General features: G+C 33.9%; 1 protein-coding gene across 7 annotated transcripts in view; it reads right to left on the bottom strand.

Annotated features, from left to right (window-relative positions):
- Window positions 1-20,135, bottom strand: part of RAD51B (RAD51 paralog B) — a 556,279-nt gene that overhangs the window by 510,749 nt on the left and 25,395 nt on the right. For all 7 annotated transcript variants that reach the window (XM_016131216.2, XM_036238433.1, XM_036238436.1 and 4 more), the window contains exons 6-7: window positions 14,468-14,587; window positions 13,310-13,493 (exon numbers count right to left, since the gene is read on the bottom strand). In XM_016131216.2, coding sequence (XP_015986702.2) covers window positions 13,310-13,493; window positions 14,468-14,587 — 304 coding nt within the window. The remainder of the gene's footprint in view (window positions 1-13,309; window positions 13,494-14,467; window positions 14,588-20,135) is intronic.

Here is a 20,135-nt window from a genome sequence, read left to right as displayed (position 1 = left end):
CGGTACATAAATTATACCTCAATAAAGCTGTTTTTTTTTTTAAAGCACTTCCCTCTAATAATATAGAGCAACAACTTGTGGAGAAAACTTAGCCACATATGTCACAAATGCCAAACATTTACTATTTAGTTTAAACAAAAATCAGGGTCACATAAACTACCTCAGATTTCTGAGAGCGATCCCCAAAACGTGTGCTGTGTGACCTAATCCTTAATGTTGCTCTATTTCACGGAACTCTGGGACTCAGGAAATGTCATGTTCTCTGTAAGAGACACTCTTTGCTAGCAATCAGAAAGCAAAGACTTGAGTCAACTCTATGGGCTCAAAGTTTGCACAACAGTTGCTCCTGGGAAAAAAACTTGTCAAACATCTCAGTCATAATTCACTAACAGAGGAGACCTTTTTTTGTTTAAACTGGTAATCCTAAAGGAATGTGATCACTTTACAGGTAGGACTCACTATTTCATAAAGATTCTTTCATTTGGCACTTTTCTTGTAAAGTAAGAACTATTATTTCAAAATCGGGTCTACAATGCACAATATAAATTGGAATACAAGGCTATCTTCAGATACAGATCTATGCTTTTCAACTTGAATTATAATTGGTACTTAATTCAAGTCACTGCACAAATCTGGCATTATAGAAATCTAATGAAATGTAAAAATTTAAGGGCATTATTATTCACAATAGCCAAGATATAGAATCAACCTAAGTGTCTGTCAACCAATGAATGGACACACACACACACACACACACACACACACACACACACACACTGTTATTCAGCCATAAGAAAGAAGAAAATTCTGTCATTTGTGAAAACATGGATGAATGTGGAGGATAGTATGCTAAGTGAAAGAAGTCAAACAGAAAGACAATGGTCTCGCTTATATGTGGAATCTTTTTTAAAAAGTCAAACTTATAGAAACAGAAAATTGGTGGTCAGCAGGAATAGGGTAGGCAAAATAGGAAAGCGTTGGTCAAAGAGTACAATGCTTTCATGTATTTGCTCATACCATTTGTAATATTTAAATTGCTTCCCTCATTTTACCTATCTATCCCAAGTTCTACCTCTTTCTTTAAATCAGCCTTAAGAAGCCTCCAGGTGAATCCTATGCATGCTCAAAGTAAACAACCATGATATTTGGTAATTATGATTGGCTATAAAAACTAAAAACCTTGCAATACTAATTTAAACAAATAGGTACTTATTTGCCTCAGAAGAAAAAGTCCAGAAGCAGGTAGTTCAGGACTGACATCCAGTGATGTCAACATCCTTAGTATACCGGTTGTCATATCGCGGGCACAAAGTGTTTGATGCTCCTTCAATACAGAAAGAAGGAATAAACAACGAAGGACCAAGCCAGAACTATCACTTCCCTTTTACCTGGAAAGTAAAAGCTTTCTTAAAAGCTTCCCCCTCCCTACTAATGAGCCTTCCCTTAAACACTGTGATAAGCTAGCTATATTTTTCCAATATGGCTATACCAATATATTTATCCCAACCTACATGTACTTTATACAATGTGATAGACACTTCTCCAACTGGTTCTTTCTACAATGTGACAGGCACCTCTCCAAATGAGAGGTTATGTTCTGTAAGCTTTAAATCTGGGAGGATACTTGTGATAGTCTTGATCAACAGAGTCCAGCAGAAGTGATAATGCTCTGTGACTTTGGAGGCAGGATCACAAAAAGAATAGAGCTTCCATCTGGGGTGCTTGCGTGCGCTCGCTCTCTCGCGCTCTCTCGCGCGCTCTCTCTCTCTCTCTCTCCTCTTAGAAACCAGTGACCATGTTGAGAAAACAAGTCAATGTTCTAGCTGGGCCCCCAGTAGATAAAAGTATTAACTGCCAAACAGCATGAATGAGCCTTCATATGATTCTAGCTCCTGGTCTTTGAATCTTCTAGCTGAGGCTTCCAATGTCAAGGAGCAGAAATAAGCTGTCCCCTCTGGCTTTATCTGAATTCCTGACCCAGATGAGAAATAATATATGAGAAATAATAAATGATAATTGTTTTAAGATACTACATTTTGGAACGATTTATTAAGCAGTAATACAGAACTAAAACAGGTTATCATGGGCCAGAAGTAGGTCACATGGCCACCTTGCACTGCAGAAGAACCTGGAAAATCAGGGAACATGACTGCCAGGAACTTTTGGCTAAGGTGGGCACACTGTCACTAAAACACGGTCAGGGTTCTATTGACAAGAGGAAGATGGAAATAAGTACTGGGTAGGCAACTAACAGTAACTGTCACAACCACTTATTTAACACTTATTATCTACTACCGTATATCATGTTGATCTTTTCTTAAATCTGTTTTATATGCACTAATAGAATATAAGAGTCTTGAAAGCAAAGACTATTTCATTACAAAATCTCTTAAATAGCGGTGACTTTAAAAATACTACCTATTTAACTTCTGAATGGAAATATTTAGGTTACACTTTAGAAAATACTTTTAGGTCCTAGAAACTGTGAGGTTCTGAAACAAATGAAGAGAAAAGGTTTATAATTTTTTTTCTGGAGTTTTCTCAGAATAATTTCTCTGGGAAAATGCTGATGCAACTGAACAATCAAATAAGTTTTAAAGATCTGTTCTGACTCTAAAGTTAGAATAAGTCATTACAGCAGTGTCTGGAAATTCTGCACAAAATATAGAGATAAACATTGGTGTAGGCTAATTAACAATTGCAGGATACTTTGTAAACATAAAGTGCTAAATATTTATTCTTAAAGAATCACCTCGATTTATCACTAAATGACAAACTTACTCTTAGGGGAGCAGGAACCTCACTACAGCTCCCCACAAATGATACTGCCCCCCTACAAGTACTCATGACCATTCGTGATTTTTACTGAGTAACTATTTCTATTTCTTTAAACAATTAAGAACAATTATATAGAAACAAGATGTTTTTGAAGCTTAATTTTTAAATAAATCTTAACACTAGTCAAAAAACATTCCAAAACTTTTATTTTAGCTAAATGTAAGTTCATTATCTGAATTTAGAAAACACTGATTCATCATTCAAATAACTAATTCAGGTTCAGCTGGTTATGAAAATATCAACTAATATTCACAGTGCTTTAGAATTTACAAAGCGCTCTCATATATATATGACAGATATGTACCTAGTACCAAAGTCGTATCTCGGTATGCATGGGGGGATTGGTTTAGGACCCCCTACAGATACCAAAATCTAAGGATGAACAAGTTTCTTATATAAAACAGTGTAGTATTTGCATTTAACCTACTCACCTCCTCCTGTATACTTTAAATCATCTCTAGATTATTTATAGTCCCTACCACAATGCGAATGCTATATAAAATCATTGTTATACCATATTGTTTAGGGAAGACAAAAAAAAAAGTCTTTACATATTCAGCACAGATACAACCACGGTTGGCCTAACTACACAATACACATTGGCAACGATGGAACATTTCTTTTTTTTCCCTAATATTTTTGATCCAAGGTTGGTTGAATCCATGGATATGGAGGGCCAACTCTGTGTGTGTGTGTGTGTGTGTGTGTGTGTGTGTGTGTGTGTGTAGATACATATCTTCCTATAAAATTATTATACATAAAAGTGCTTCACAAAGTGGAAAAAATTTTTTAAAGGTTAATAATCTAGCAATATATACTTACTATTATTCATCTACTAATACTAATAATAATAATATTAAGCCTTATGAGGCAGGAACTTTTATTCCCTTTCTACAGATAAGGATACTGAGGCTCAGAAAGGAGAAATGACTAGTCCATAGCTACACAGCCAGCTGAAATACATTTATGACTTTTTAAATTCTTATCTTCTGACTTGAAATTCTGGGTACTTTCTACCACATCATGCTGCTTCTATAAAATGTTTACTGTTCAAAGCATGATTCACAAAGACTGGAATAGAAAAGTGAAAGGAGAGGTCTATTATTGGGCAAAGAGTTATCATTTCTAAGGCTGTGGCAAAGGCCAATCCCAGGTTATTGGACAACCCAATAAACTAAGCTAAATATCATAAAGAAAAAGAAAAAAAGATTCAATACAATATAACCTAAGAAATAAAACCAACTTTAGTAACTCTAAGCTAGGAGCATTTAAAAAAAAAAACTTTTCACATTATAATATTTTCAGTATTTCTTTAAAATAGTGCATTTTGGTCCACATAACTACAAGCATCACTTTCCCATTCATGTCAAAACTGTCCCTCTCTCAAATACATACACAAAGATCCTTTGAGTTATAATGCTTATAAAAACTACCTTAGGTAATAAGTTCTTAAAGACTTTTAATTAAATTCATGAAGAGCCAATTTTACTGGATACATCTGGCATGCCATGAAACTAAAATGTCTCCTGTCCTGTCACAGCACATATTGGGTTGTCATTAAACCTCAAAGCAGAATCTTATGAGGGAGCTTGTCTGTACTTCAGATGTTCCCCAAAAGAGATCCAAAGCACGAGTATTAAGGAATTGTTTTCCTAAGACGGCATACTTATCACAGGACTTAAGCTATAAGTGTGCCAATTTCAGCTTGAGCATGTAGATACCTAGCATATTGACTAGCAGATAAAAGCCATTCATTACAGTCTTAATATACACATATGATTTCAATGTAAGGGAAAAAGCAATCAATGCTGCAAGTATTCAAGTATTTCTCTTACTTGAAATACTGACACCACTAACACAGAAGCACTTCTACAGTTACACTTCCAAGCAACAATCAGCATAAAGTGAAGTGTGAGATGTTCCATTGAAAAAGGTTTGGAAGGAAGAATTCTGAGTATTGAATAGCTTTTAGTCAATAAGCAGCAAGAGAGCAGAAAAATTCTGACTACTGCACTAGGAAGCAGTGCTTCACTGTGAATAATGCTTCACGTGCATTGGCATCAGGCAGATCTGAGTTCAAACCCTACTGTTTCCACTTAACTAGCGGCGTGATTCTGGGAAAGTTATTTAACCCTGATAAGTCTCAGTTTCTTCAACTATAAAAAAGGAATAATATAACCTACCTAACAAAGTTATTTAAAGTGTTAAAATGAAAAACATTTGTAAAACTTATAAGATTATATCTTCTTCAATATCAAAGATGAAGAGAAGGCAAAAAAAACAGGGAGGGAACAAACTGTTCAAATGAGAAATACCTAATTTAATATCCTCTAACTTAGTTGCACTGGAAGACAGATAAAACCTTTAAACCATAGCGTTTATAGGTTTACCAAGACTCTTAAATTTTTGGAAAATTTTTTTAAATTTTAAAAGGTCAAGCACCTACTTCTATTCTCTTACTCAATTAGGAAACCATCCTAACTGCAATAATTAAAGCTGTTTTCTGTTTGAAGATTAAAACTTTGCCTAGGACTTCGAACTCTTAAAATTACGAGTTATCTGAGGAATAAATTTACTGACTTAATAAACTGATGAAAAAACAAAAATAATAAGACTGGATGCTTCCAAAAGTCAAGATTTAGGATGTCAAAGAATTTTTTAAAAAGACAAAGCTTTTTAAAGTATAAAATTAAAATGCCAACGACATATACTTGAAAGATAAGTGTGTTAACTCAATGGACACATTTGAGAAAGAGAAAGGACATACAACAATATCAACAATATTTTTCTTTGATTGAAAAACATAATTGTCCTTTGACCAACCTCATACAACGAAGATTGTATTTCAAATTGTTTATCTGAATTTAATTAAACAATGAGCTGTTGGTAGATTCCATTAAACACAAGACCCGATTTCTCTACGATGCTTTTTTCGATAAGTTAAAAATTATAAAGTAGAGCATCATTGACATTTTTAAATTTCTAAACAAGGTATTACCATAACAGTTTGCACAGAGCACCAATGTTAAATTCCCGCCTCAATGACCACAGCTCTTTGTAATTATGCAAACGCTCCTTAAGCAGTCTTAGATAAATCATTTCATTTCTCTGCTTCCCTGCTCTCACTTGAAAATTGAAGTTTGCCACTCAGCCACAATTTCAAGATACTCAATTGGAAAATTCTAAACACATCTAGGCACTGTGTAATATATGTAAAGTAACACTAAAGACTAAGAGCTGCAACCTGCTTTCATTTCTAACTTTTTCTTAGCAACACAACATTGGAATTATACTTATGCTTCAGCAGTTTACCCGCTATCTATTTGTCTCCAAAAGAGCACTCTCTTTCTGAACAAGAATGGACAGTAAATGTCAAGGTTAGACATGATAAAGGGTTTCACAAGAGTCTATGAAGATCTATGCTACCTCTTTCCTTTACTTCCCTCTGTGAGATCTATAATTCCAAGAAAAGGAAAGAGAAAGGAGTACCAGCCTGCTTACATATCTCCTAGAAACAGAAAAGATACTTATTTTTATTTTCCATTTTACCACAGAAAGCTATTTGTCTCCTACAATTGACTTATTTATAGAAGTCTTAAGGGCAAAGACTATGTTTTATTCATCTTTATGATCTCACAGTGCCTAGTCAGAGTTTTGTACACAATTGCTGAGGGCAGGGCGGAGGGCGGGGGAGTGATTAAAAAGGAAAAAGGAAAGAGAGTCTCAGATCCAAAGTATGAGTGAGTTAACCAGATTTAGGAGGGTCCAGGCAATGACAATATCCATTAACAAAACTGCTAAGAGGGGATTCAACAGTGAGACATGACTTTTCCTTTTAAGGAGCTGAAGCCTTATTTGGGGGGAGATCGGGGAGATTAGGAAAAGAGAGATAAAGTATACCAAGCATCTGGAATGAGGTAACTACTAAAATTAAAAATTAATGTCTACCTTTTACTGAATGTGTCAAACATTGTGCAAAGAACATTACAGACATTATCTCATTTAATCCTCATACCTCCATGAGTCAGACATTTTCCCCATTTTTCTAAAGGGAAACTACGAGTTGGAGGTAGGATAGATAACTTATTCAAGCTCTTAAAATTAGCAAATAGAGAGGTTATAATTCAAACCAATATCTAATTCTAAAGCCAGTACTCTTAACCACCAGGTACTAGGGTGATAGCACTGAAGGCAGTGAAAAGTAATCAAGTACTGAATGTATACTGAAAATGGAGCCAACCAGATTTGTTGAAAGATGAAAAGCAATGTTTAGATTGACAAGATATTAGGTAATAGGACCAGATGACTAAATGGATGAGATTCAATCCATCAAAGGTAAGTCCCCTTCCGACTCCTACTTTCCTTTTCCAGATGTAACCAAAAGAGTTTTTTAATGAGCTTCCAGAGCCAGTTTATATATAAAAGCACTCCAATCTACTCTCCTTCTTTTAACTTTTTATTCTGAAATAATTTTAGACTCACCAAACAGTTGCAAAAAGAGTACAGAGAATTCCTGTATGCCCTTTACCCAGCTTCTCCTAATGTTAACATCTTATATAACCATAGAACAATTAGCAAAACCAATAAATTAACTAAATATCGCCAGTTTTGAAAATTACAAATAGAGCTGCCATAAACATTCTTGCATATATCTATTGATGCTTCTGTGTGCCAGGGGTTCCCAAGACCACTCTCTGGCTCAATAATTCACTGGAAGAAATCACAGGATCCAGAAAAGCTGTTATACTGATTGTTATGGCTTATTACAGCGGAGGATACACATTAAAATAAGACAAAAAAGCATAAGCAAAGAAAGTCCAGGAGGACCCAGGCACAAGCTTCCAGATGTCATCCCCCAGTGGAGTTGCATGGACATACTCAATTCTCCCAGAAATTATGTGTGGCAATACAAGTGAAGTGATGTCAACCATGAAAGCTTACCCAAGCTCTAATGTCTATGGTCTTTATTGGGGGTCAGTCACAAGGCACACAGGGGCTGCGTGTCTGCCCTCAATTGTTTATATTCCAGTCCCCAGAGCAAAATAGGTGTTCACCTGTTCCAACTGATACTATATGTCCAAGACCTCAGGCACACAAAAACATTCTGATCAGGGAGACTATTCCAAAGACTCAAAGTTCATCTCCCAAGAGCCAGCCAAGAACCAGTCCAAAAGACAGGCCTTTCTTCGGAATATGCTGGGTTTCAGCAACCCACGCCAGGTGAGTTCATACAACCTGTGAATTCATTTCTAGGCTATTGTATTCATTTTAATAATGGTACAATATTCCATTGTATGGCTATACCATCACTAATTTAGCCAATAACCTACTTATTACCCTTTATTTCTAGCTTTTTGATCTATAATAAAAACAAAGTTTCATAAATTATAAAGAACTACATAAAATAAAGATATATTTTTTATAGAATTACTATCATCAAAGGAAGAAATAAAGATTTAAGCTAGAGTGTGAATTCCAGCCACCTGAATGAATAAAGGGTAACTTTAACAATAATCTGATTTTAAATGTGAGTAAGCAAATAAAGGCACTATGGAAAAGAAGTTCTATAATGTTTGCTTTCAATAATTAATACGAAAGTAATTAAAGTAAATTAAAACTTACATGATTTCTGAAAAATCACACAACCATATGACAGCAAAATTTAATTCTAGACTTTTGAGGGGTTGTTTACATATGTTTATACTCTAAGATTCCTATTTTACAAAGAGAAATTTCTTTAGGCTTCACTTTATATATATGATAAGAACAAATGTCAAAATTTGGTACATATACTTTTTACTCTATCTCACAAGTCAAAAACACAATATTCCAATTTTGTAATTAATAAAACTTTAAGTATTTTATTAAAATTTACTGGCCTAGTTTCCTATATTTAAAATTTTTTAAATATTTATTAGTATCTAAAATAAGGTATAATCCTACCAGCTTAAACCCACTTTACATGATGGGACAGCTAAAAGTAAGAGGAAAGAAACCCTGGGTATACGAAGTCTGCCATTAAGCTGAGAAAACAGAACACATTTTTATGCTTTTGTCAGAAAATAAAAGGTCATACTTATAATATTTGCCTTACTTAAAACAAAACAAAACAAAAAGTTTCCACTTGTTAATGATTTTAAACCCTTATGTCTTTAAAATAATAAAACAAAATACACATATTTTAATTCATGTTTCTAAACAGCTTTAAACATTTATGAGAATTAATATTTCAGAAGAAACCTTTGTTATGTAAAAAAATAGGAATGCATATTCTCAAAAGGTACATAACCAAGAGTACAGATCACAAGAACAGAAAAACTGATTATAATTACATCTCAGTAAAATAATTGAGATTTTAACAGCAACTTTCAATAAAAGTAAGACTTTTCCTTCTTAAAGTATTTAAATAGTATTTCAATTTTTTCTTGATATGCCACTTTTCTAAATATTGTTAACTGGTACTAGATCTCTAAATATTGTCAACTAGAAAACATTTGCACGCTATTAAGAAAGGGAGGTAGAAAAAAGAGGAGAAAGAGACTTCAATGCTATTCACATACCATAACTAAAATTAACTTATTGAATTCTCTGAAACAGTAAAAATTTACATCTTGACATTTGTGCATTGTTTTGCATCTGTACTAGCCTATTCAGAAATTCACTGGAAGCATTTTCAAAGAAGCATCTTTGAACATTAAAGTCCTTTTATCTAAGCAATGTATTTTTATTTTCCTTTATTTAAACAGCTTATAAAACTAAGATGGGAAATAAAACAAAAGAACACAGCCAACATGGCATATTATAAAAGTTAATATAAAAAACAAGGCAAGATTTTCAGCAGTGAGCATAAAAAATTCAAATTATCTTTTAAAAAATAAATATTTAAATAGATGTAACAATACCATATATACAGTAAGTATATTTTCATAAGCCTTAATTGTAAGTTTTTTCTTATCTTTAAGCTCCCTTCGCAATGCCCTTAAAATTAGGTCCCTCTTATTTAGGCATTAGGTACATGTTCCACTAATCCATACCTATTATTTAGCATCATTTGACAAATTACTTGCCTAATTCAGCTCAAGAAAGAAAGCTTTAATTTAAGCTCTTCTTTGCAGATGTTGATTATTATTTCAGTGTTTCATATATGCTTTTTTAAAAATTGAGATAATCGACATATAGCATTATGTTAGTTTCAAGTGTACAACATAATGATTCAACAGCTGTAATTATATTAGCTGTCATTTCCTAAATATTACTCATCCACAGTACTAGGCTCTGAAAATCAGAGAAATAAAAGACATAATCCTATCCTTAAGAAGTTTACAGTCTACTATTATTCTGTAGGTCTCAGAAAAAAAAGACAATCTTACTGTAGAAAAAAATTTCAGAAAAGAATCCAAATAATCTCGCATTCTGACCACTATCTGTCCTTAAATTAGTCAGGTCACCTCTCAGCCTCGGTATCATCTATAAAATGAAGGGACTAATCTAAATGATCTTTAAGGTCTTTGGGGACAAGAAAATTCTATTATTTTAATCTGATATATAATTTACAATATGTGTAAAAATTGTTCTGTGTATGATAATTAGAAGTCAATGATATATAGGAAACATAAATATCCATAACCACAATTTATTTTATACAGGCAATATTTAAATTCTTCTCATGTTGTTTTCATCAAGTATCTACAGTTTCCGAGCCTACTGTTTTTTCCAATACTGGCAGGGACACACTTTAAAAAGACAAAGTTTCTGCATCGTACATCCCAGTAGCAGAGTGTCCCTTACACCTGCCACATGAAATTCAGGAAAAAAGATTCTACAAAACTTGTACAACTGTGTTTCTCAAACTGCAGTCTGTGAACATATTCAAAGATTTGTAAATTTTCTCTGATGATTTTTAAATTTTATGTTTTCATTTCAAGGATGGCTTCAAATATTAGTAAAAGCATTTTATAATAGAAAACTGCCACAAGATGTTAAGGATTGTTTTCAATCAAGTGATGCCAAGAAGTACTACTTTAATTGTCAGGAACGAATGAGAAAAGGACAATGGCAGAATTCAAACATAAATACATTCATGCCCAGGTGAGAGTCAAGTGAAGCCACCATTTCAAAACAGACTAAGATTTTGTTGTTCAAACAGAGAAAAGAGATAAGAAAATTTAGTCATCACATGAACTACGGCAGATAATATACACACGCACGCACACACACATATATACAATTCAAAAGAAGCGGTGCTATAAGTTAATGCTCATATTGCAAGCAATAATTTAGCAAATTATCATCTATGACAGAGTAATTAAACAGAGTATTTTTTGTAAATATAATCACTTTATGATTTCATAGTGTGATTTAATATAGTTAGCCAATTTTATAATTCTTTATACTACTGTAATATTAAAATAAAACTGAAGTCAGTAGTGAGAGTTCATAAGAATATTACTTGTACATAAAAGGGGTCAATGCCTTAAACTAGTTTGAAAAAACACTGCTTTATGAGCAGACTACGCTCTTAGCCTTCCTTCAAATTCCTTAAGCTACTGAAAGAACCAGCCCTGGGTCCTGAGTCTAAAGAGACGAAAGAAGGGTCCAGATCAAGGATTGGAAAACTATGGCCATGGGTCAAATATGGCCCTCCATCCATTTTTGTATACCAACTTTTATTGAACCACAACCATACCCATTTGTTTACAAATTGCTTATGGCTACTTTCATCAAACTTACTGGAATAATGTTGTTCATAATATTTCCTTATTGTTCATTTAATGTCTATAGGCTCTACAGTGATATCCACCTTAAAATTATATTTTATTACTATTAGAAATAAATAATATTAAAGATAGGCTCAAAATAGAGTTAAAAGCAAATTTAAAGTAAAAGAACCATTAAGTTCAATACAAATATACATGTATATAAGATTAATTCAAGTCCACAGAGAAAAACAGTATGTGCAATTCATATATTCAAAAATATTTACTGAGTGTCTACCACATGTTAGGCACTATTTCGGGTACTAAGAATAAAGCGGTGAACAAAGTAGACAGAATCCCTTTAATCTCTCTATGAGGTAGAGGGGAAAATACAAACAATAAATGTAAACATATAATGCTACAGGGTAAAAACTAGCATTTATTTTCATTTATATATGATGGAGAAACATAAAGCATAGTAAGACATGGGGAGGTAGAAAATGTAGTTAATACTTATAATCAGAGAAGTCCTCACTAATAAAGTAACAGGAGAGAATGAGTTATACGGATACTTAGAGTCAGACTATTCTGGGCTGAGGAATAGCAAATACTTCTTGAGGTGAGAGTGTTCGTTGGCATGTTTGAAGAACTACAAGGACGATGCATAAGGTTTCCTAGTCTCAAAGGCATAATGAACCAGACAACAATATACTTTTTCAGACACTTAGTTCCATATGAAGCCATCTATTCAAAGTATGGCATAAACATTTAGAAGTTCATTATTTTCCACTTCAATAAGATAACTAGGTTAGGAAATTTGTGACATTTCCTAAAGAAAGTATTTTTCAAAAACCTTCTAAAACCAATACTTGTCACAAAAAACAATACCATACTGTTATTTAAGTATATATACTCTGTACTTAACAGAAAAGCAAAAACAAAAGCAAAGACAGAGAGATAGGGAATACTAAGTACTATTCTTCCAGAGGGCTCTATTAAAAACAAAGAAAAGCAGAGCCCCTTTCTCCCTCGACTTATTGTTTGGTTGTATAAATCTCTAAGGCTTTGTGGTAGTTTACACAATCGGTACATATTCTTTATGTTACAAAGATCCAAGATTTTAATTTTCTAAACACAAATCTAAAAATTATGAAATCATAACTAAATTTTATCTCAGTTTAACGAATTTTCTTTTCTTCTGTTAAGATGATGCATGGCTAAAATCAAAAAGCCTGAGAATACTAAATGTCGATGAGGCTGCAGAACAAGTAGAACTCTCCCAGATACCACTAGTGGGAATTACTTTAGTACATACCCGTATCCTGTACTTTATCTACCACAAACCCTTTTCATGATATCCTCCTTTTCAGATTTCCTGATCACAACTCCCACTATTGAGAATTATGCCAAGAGTAACGAACTAATCACTTCCTAAGTTATATAACTGTCTGATCACTATGTTGTACATCTGCAACTAATATAATATTGGATGTCAACTATACTTGAAAAATTAAAGAAAATTTTAACTAGACATAGTTAAATAAATAAATAAATCTTCTCCAGGCTCAAATTGTGAAAAGAATAAAATAATCTCAATAGATGAACAAATTTAAGATGGTGACATCTACTATAGCAATTAGACTGTGCTACTTTTAGAAAGTCATTTGTTTCCATCACCTTCTAATTATATTACTTGATATTATCAGTTGGTGAACTTAATATAAAGGAAAAAAAAGAAGTAAAAAAAAAAAAAAGAAAGAAAAAAAAAAACTTACTGGGATTGAAAATTCCTCAGCCAAATATTTCAAGGAGGCCGCTTCTCTTGCCAAGAACTTGTTCCGTTCTCTCATGTTGCCCTCAAGTTGTGTGTCAAACTCCTTTCTTACCACAGAAGCAACAGAGTCAATAATCACAAGTTTAACTCCTTTTGAAATAATTTCTTCTTCTAGGGATTCAATCCTATAAACACGAAATTTGTAAAATAGCAGAAAAATTTAAATGTAATAAAAAATAGGACATTGCAAAGGTTAACCAACTGAAAAACAACAAATAACAAATTGTTCTTCCCTAACTTACGATAATGATTGCAAGTATTCAAAATATATAACTTATTTTCACTTATCTTTTCTATACATAGTGCATTCTTTTGGAAATAAATCAAAATGTTTTTATTTTGTTTCATTTCTTGGCTCTCTTATGATATTGCTTAAAGTACCTCTGGTAGCCAATCTCTAAAATGGCCCCATTTACTCCCATCCCTTGGTATTCACACCCAGTGGAGTCTCTCCCACATTGTACTAGGGTTGGTCTGTATGACTGATAGCATATGACAAAAAAATGTTCTGTCATGTCTGAGAGTAGGTTATAAAAAAACTACAGCTTCCATTTCGGGCTCTCTCTCACTTGCCCACTCTCTCCTAGATCACTCACTCTGGGGAAGGGGTGGGGGAGGGCAAGTGACTGTGTTATAAGCAGCCCTATGGAGAGGCCCACGTGGTGAGGACAGAGGCCTCTGGCTAACAACCAGGAAGGAAAGAAAACCTTCCAGCAACAACAGGAGTGACCTTGGAATTCTAGCCCCAAGTGAGCCAGAAACAGCTAGTTAGGCCACATCCAGATACCTAACCCTTAAAAACTATGTGAGATAATATATGTTTGCTATTTTAAGCTGCTACGCCTTGGGTAATTTATTAATGAAACAACAGATAATTAATATACTACTTAATTAATTTAATCTAAAACATTTGTTTAATTTCTTTAAAATTATTTTTAAAGAAATACTGCAACCAATAGGCTACAGTAAATAAAGAACACTGAAATAATGTCCCATAATCCTATAGGTAGGGACTTTTTTATCACTCAGAAGCCAAAAACATGAAAAACAAAAACTAAGTCTTCAAAGTACTACTAAAGTAACAAAATTTAAAGTGTACCTTTGTAAAACTTCATCACAGCTGAGTTCCCGATAAAGATGAACTTTACTGCTTGTCAAAAGTAATTTTTCTTCATTGTTAAAATATCTGGGAAAACGAGATTCTGCTATCTCAACCAGTCTGTGGGGGAGGGGGGAAAATAGCACAGGTGAAAATAGGCAATGATATTTAAGGCCACATTGCTGAACCTCTAATGAATTCTACTTAAGAAACTCATAAGCCACAAGTAACACTGGAACAAAAGCCTTACCAATAGAGCAGGTAGAAGCAAAATAGTCCAATACACAATTTTGGAACGTAAGCCCTCCTTCATGAGCACTAAGAGAGGTTAGCAAACAGAGCATGAGACCAGCAAGGGCTTTTAGATCTCGTCTAATGTTAAGCAAGCAACTCTGTCTCTGAGATTTATCTTTGTGGGAATAAGTATGTTTTTTTATAAATGATATTTTGACCAGCAGCTATAAAATATATTTAGTAAATAAAAATGCTTGCATTTTCATGAATGAAATACATTTGAACAAATATAGATTATCATTCTAATAATCAGATACCAGTAAGTCTCCATGTCTCAGACCAGAAAAATATTTTTTCTCCATTAAAACTAAATATGTACAAAACAAATGCTATCCCATGGTTCCTTGATAAACAGGAAATTATTTTCTAAACAAATAAATATTGTCCAGTATTTCCTTAGTAAACAAAAAATGATTTTCTAAACACTGAATTCCAACCTCAAAGCTCGATCTAATGCATGGGGTAGGCCACGCACAGGGGAATGACAAGTTGAAACATATGCAACTACCTTCATTAATAGTGCAAGACATGGAGACCAGTAACAGAAATTTCAAATATCTCTGGTTAAAACTATAAAAATGTAAATCTTTGAATGTAACTGTCTCCTACTTAAAATGATACTTTATCAGGCCCATACTTAAACATCCAAGGGCAACTGGGTGAAAAGACTGTAAACACCAAAACCATCTTACATTTTATGTTCCATTTAAAGATACAAAAGTGCAAAAGAACAATGTTTTCATTTCCAGATAATTAATGAGTTCCAAGAAGAGGCTGAGAACTTTAAATAGATAAACAAAGTAAGTTTCTCACATATGCTATAATCAGAAGTGAAAGAGAAAAATCTAAAACAGGAAGATAAAAGAAAACTAGTCAATAACATTTTTAAGAATATTTTGAAAATTTTGAAATAAAAAGCATTATTAGGTTGAACAGGAAAAGGAAAAATTATTTTAGAAATAAAGAATAGTACTAAAAGATGTGTAACGAGTGAGAACAAAATGTATCAAATGACCATTAAGACAAGTGCTTGAGAAAGGCACAGGGATTTTAATAAAGAAGGAAATGAGCTAAATGATGAAAGCGAGAAGAAATGAGATGGCATGTGCAAAGGCAGAACAGGAATGTTTTGAGGGTTTGAGAAAATGTGTAAATTTTTGGATTAGGGCAACTATTTGCTGAGTTTAGTGCTAGTCAGTGAAATTAGCTAAAAAGCCCTGGCACTTGGAACCCGCTGCTTTTTAATAGGATAAGTAACAACATCTACGAGAAACAAGGAAGTTTTTCACAAATGGATGCCCTACTGATTAGGAACCAGACCAAGAATACCCAACTCACTGGCAACAAACTGGACATCTTCTGCCTCCAACACTAGACTGGATTTCAACTAGTGGCTTAGGTGGTGAAATGCGCTGGAACTTATTACTGTTCTCTCAGTCCATTAACATCCCTCACAAGGAAAGTGACCACTGCATGGACATGAACTATTTCTTGTTACCATGCTCTCTTCTTTCCCTAATGCTTTGGTGGAGAGCGGGATTAGTGGCAATATCTCTAACACCATGAAATGCAGAGGCCACAACTCTTACTGATGACAAAATTTACTTCTAGATATTAAAGATATCAGATATTCCATTACTAGGCAATGGGAGTATTTTCTTTCTTAACATCCTAAAAATGTTTAATTTATCTGGTTTAGTAGGAAGTAAACTAGAAGAGACTTACTGACTTTAAGGAACCATCAGAGATGGCAGTGGGAAAATAAACTTTCACAGGGTTTTTGACAAAAGGTTTAAGTGGGATGGTGGTCCTTTGAGGTCAAGCTCAATGAGTTGGACTAACTTAGGATCCATCCTTATAAACTGAAAAACTGTGCACAAAGATAAAAACAATAACCACAGTTACCATGCTAAATAACTATACCAGATGGTTATTCACATACCAATAGGCCGTAAAATTCCATACGTTTCTCCAAATGTTATTTTGGAAAAGACAGCTAAAAATCTATAAAATGAAAACCAAATATAAATGTAGTATTCTACATGTCTCACATTACTCATAGCAATTTCTTATGATAATCTTCATCACAAAGATCTTTTTAGGTTAGAGCAACAGAAAAGAACCTATCTTGTGCTCCCAGACATTAATTACATAAAATTTGAAAGCAATGCCATCTAGTGGACATCTTTTTAATAAAAATTATTCTTTTCAAAGCACTTAAGATTTATTCATTTGAAAAATATTTCGAGAACCTACCATATGCCAGGCACTGTTCTAAGTGCTAAGGATATGGCAATGAACAACAACAAAACAAAAAACAAACAAATGAAAATCGCTTCCCTAATGGAAATTACATTATACTGAGAGAGACAGAGAAATGTAGTATATTACACATCAGGTAATAAGTGCTCTAAAGAAAAGTGAACCAAGATGAGGGGACAGACTGTGACAGATGGAAGCAAGTGCTACTCTATGTCAGGTGGTCTGGGAAAACCTCTTTAATAAGGTGACATTTGAGCAAAGGTTCAAAGGAGATACAAAAATGAACCCTGGGGATAGCCAGTGGAACAGCACATAGGACAAGAGAATTATGGCAAGTGCGAAAGCCCAGGGACCTGGAGTGTCTGAGGAATAACAAAGAGGCTAACATAGCTGAAACACAAGAAGCAAAAGGGAGAATAAAAAGAAATAGCGTCGAAAGGCTACCCAGGGCCCCAAATCCTGCAAAATCCTTAGGTACTTTATTTAGACTGTATTTAGAAAAATTGGAAGCCTGGGAGCAGGACTGACATGACCTGCTCCTTTTTAAAGAATCATCACTCTAGCTACAGAATGGAGAAGAGGCTAGGGATGGGGCGGGGGTGAACACAAGATCAGCAAGTGCAGTAGTCCCGATAAGGAGCAATGGTGACTTGACCTAGGAAATAGCTCAGGTGATTAGAAGTCACTGAACTCAGGGTGAAGTATAAAGAAGAAAAAAAAAAAGGAGCTGAGATTTCTTGACTAATTGAATCAGCGGAGCTGAGATTTCTTGACTAATTGAATCAGCGTCTGGAAGAATGGAATTACCAGTTCATTGAAGTGGGGAAGACTGGATTCAGATCAAGGTTTTTGTTATTAGTTCCCCCTGTTACTTCACAGCTCTTGTATAAAAGGAAAGTTAAAAGGTTTACATTAGTGACCACATGCCAACTTGAAACAAAACATGTGCTTAATGTAGAAAAAAAAGGTCTTCCAAAATTGTAGTTGAAATATCGCATCATAAATGTGCTGAAATGAAAGTTTATGGTTTTCCAAAGCTTCTTGTATGTAATATTTTCCTGTTCATTAATTCAATATGTACTTCCTCAGCATTGTGGCATTACTAAACATAATAATATGAATCTATTAGTTCCTTACAGATTCCATAAAATTCTAAAATTCCATCTTAGAAATAATAAGTACTTATAACTAATTTCTATTTTCTATCCTAGAAACTCTTCGGGATCTCCTTCCCTATTAATTCACCTAGATTCACAAATGATAAGACATCTGGAACTGGACTATAGAAAATCCACCCAGACTCATGAACCATCTCAAAAAATTGCTAGAGGGAATTGATCTCCTCCATTTTTGTCCCCTGATTTGTAGCAAATAGAAAATAGGTAGGACCACATTGATATTGCCTTAAGAATCAGCCAAAGTCAAAGAAGGCCTCCCTCTTGATACACGGATTCAGAATCAGTGACACTCTAAATAGTTTGGTAGAAGTAAAGCACACTGGCTGTGGGCACAGCAGCTTCTCCAGGTCCAAGGTTGGCCGCTGCTTCCACACAGTACCAAAACCACTCGCCTCTCCTTGCATACTGAGTCACAATAGTTATAATTTTATGTTTTTGTGATGATTTGAGTAATGTCTTCTTCCCCCGCTGGACTCCATCTTCTTCCTAGTTTTCCAATCTTTTCTGATTTCATGACGACTCAAGAATGTCCACTTCTACTCCCTAAAACTCTGATTCTATGTCCTACCCCGGCCCCGGGCCCTCACCTTCCTAGGTCCTGGGTCTCAGCTCTCCTCCCCAGACCCCTTGGTTTTCCTCACACATAATCTGCTTGCAGTTCTAACACTCTGCTTTACTTTCTTCTATCCATCTTATTTCTCCCAAAGTTTTATTTCAAAAACGTCTATTACTATTTACCATCTATATTTTCTTTTTTGTTAACTTCCAGTTCCATCTTTTTCTAATTATCTACAATAGGAATAATATAGTATCATTTAATTCATGAATCCTGAAATTTTCATGGCTGCCAAAATTTCACAGAGAGATCACTAGATTAACCTATTTATCCATATTCTCAAGGTATATATAAGTGCATAGCATGTTAAGACTATATCAGATCTTTTTTTGTAAATTATTCTCTTTATTTTATAGATTATACACATTAGTTAGGTTAAATATTTCATTCAAGTCCTTATAGTTCATAAATGGCACCAACACAGCAGGAACCCAGATCAATTAATTATAAAGCAAATACTCTTGCCCACTAACCGATATTTTCTTTTTAATCAAGATTAAATGAATAAGAAACATTTATTCATATTAATGATATTTTTTACAGCTGCCTCATAAGGGTTATGGGAAATTTATTGTTTTAAGTAATATTCATTGAATTTGCATTCCTATACCAAAGAAATGTTGAGAAAATAGAATTTCAGGATTTCTTACCATGAGCCCTTTTCAACTCATTACTCCCACTCAAACTAACTGAGGTCTCCTATCTTAAAGAGTTGTCTCGTTTTAATATGTGTGTTTTTATTGGAAAGCATTTATAGGCCACAACAATAAGCATTATCCAAACGACAAATACAGAGGGTAAACATTCAGTGGAGAAGAGCTAAACAAATAAACACAATAACAAATAGGAAGATGGCATTTTCACAGAGAGACTGTATCAAATCTCCAGTCCAATAAGTAAAACAAATAAACACAGACGTTTTTCTGAATCAATCAGAATTCTGCCTGCTTAATGTTCCCCTCTCCCCATGGCAGTCCCTGAGTCCCAGAGGGTTTAGCACCAGGCTATACTATTATGTGATTATTAAGTAGTCTGGAGACACAGCTGTAGTCTATGATGAACAAGCATGATTAATATACTATTTTATGTTATTTTCTTCAAGACATGTAAAAATAAGCTACTTAGTGTATTGCTTTAAAAAATAGAACCTTTCCAAAGTGCTTTTAAGTACATATCTGCAAGGTTTTCTCTCTTTTAAGTGCATTTTAAACTAATATATTTTTATTTACTCTCACCCTGCTTTCTCCCTCCTCCTTGATACAGATATCTAGCAACTTATTGAAATAAATTATTTCCATTGTTATCATTTACCCTAAAT

The sequence above is a fragment of the Rousettus aegyptiacus genome, unplaced genomic scaffold, assembly GCF_014176215.1.
Source record: "Rousettus aegyptiacus isolate mRouAeg1 unplaced genomic scaffold, mRouAeg1.p scaffold_m13_p_3, whole genome shotgun sequence".
NCBI classification, from domain to species: Eukaryota; Metazoa; Chordata; class Mammalia; order Chiroptera; family Pteropodidae; genus Rousettus; species Rousettus aegyptiacus.
Note: the sequence above shows the minus strand (reverse complement) of the source record. Positions and strands in the feature narration are given on the sequence as shown.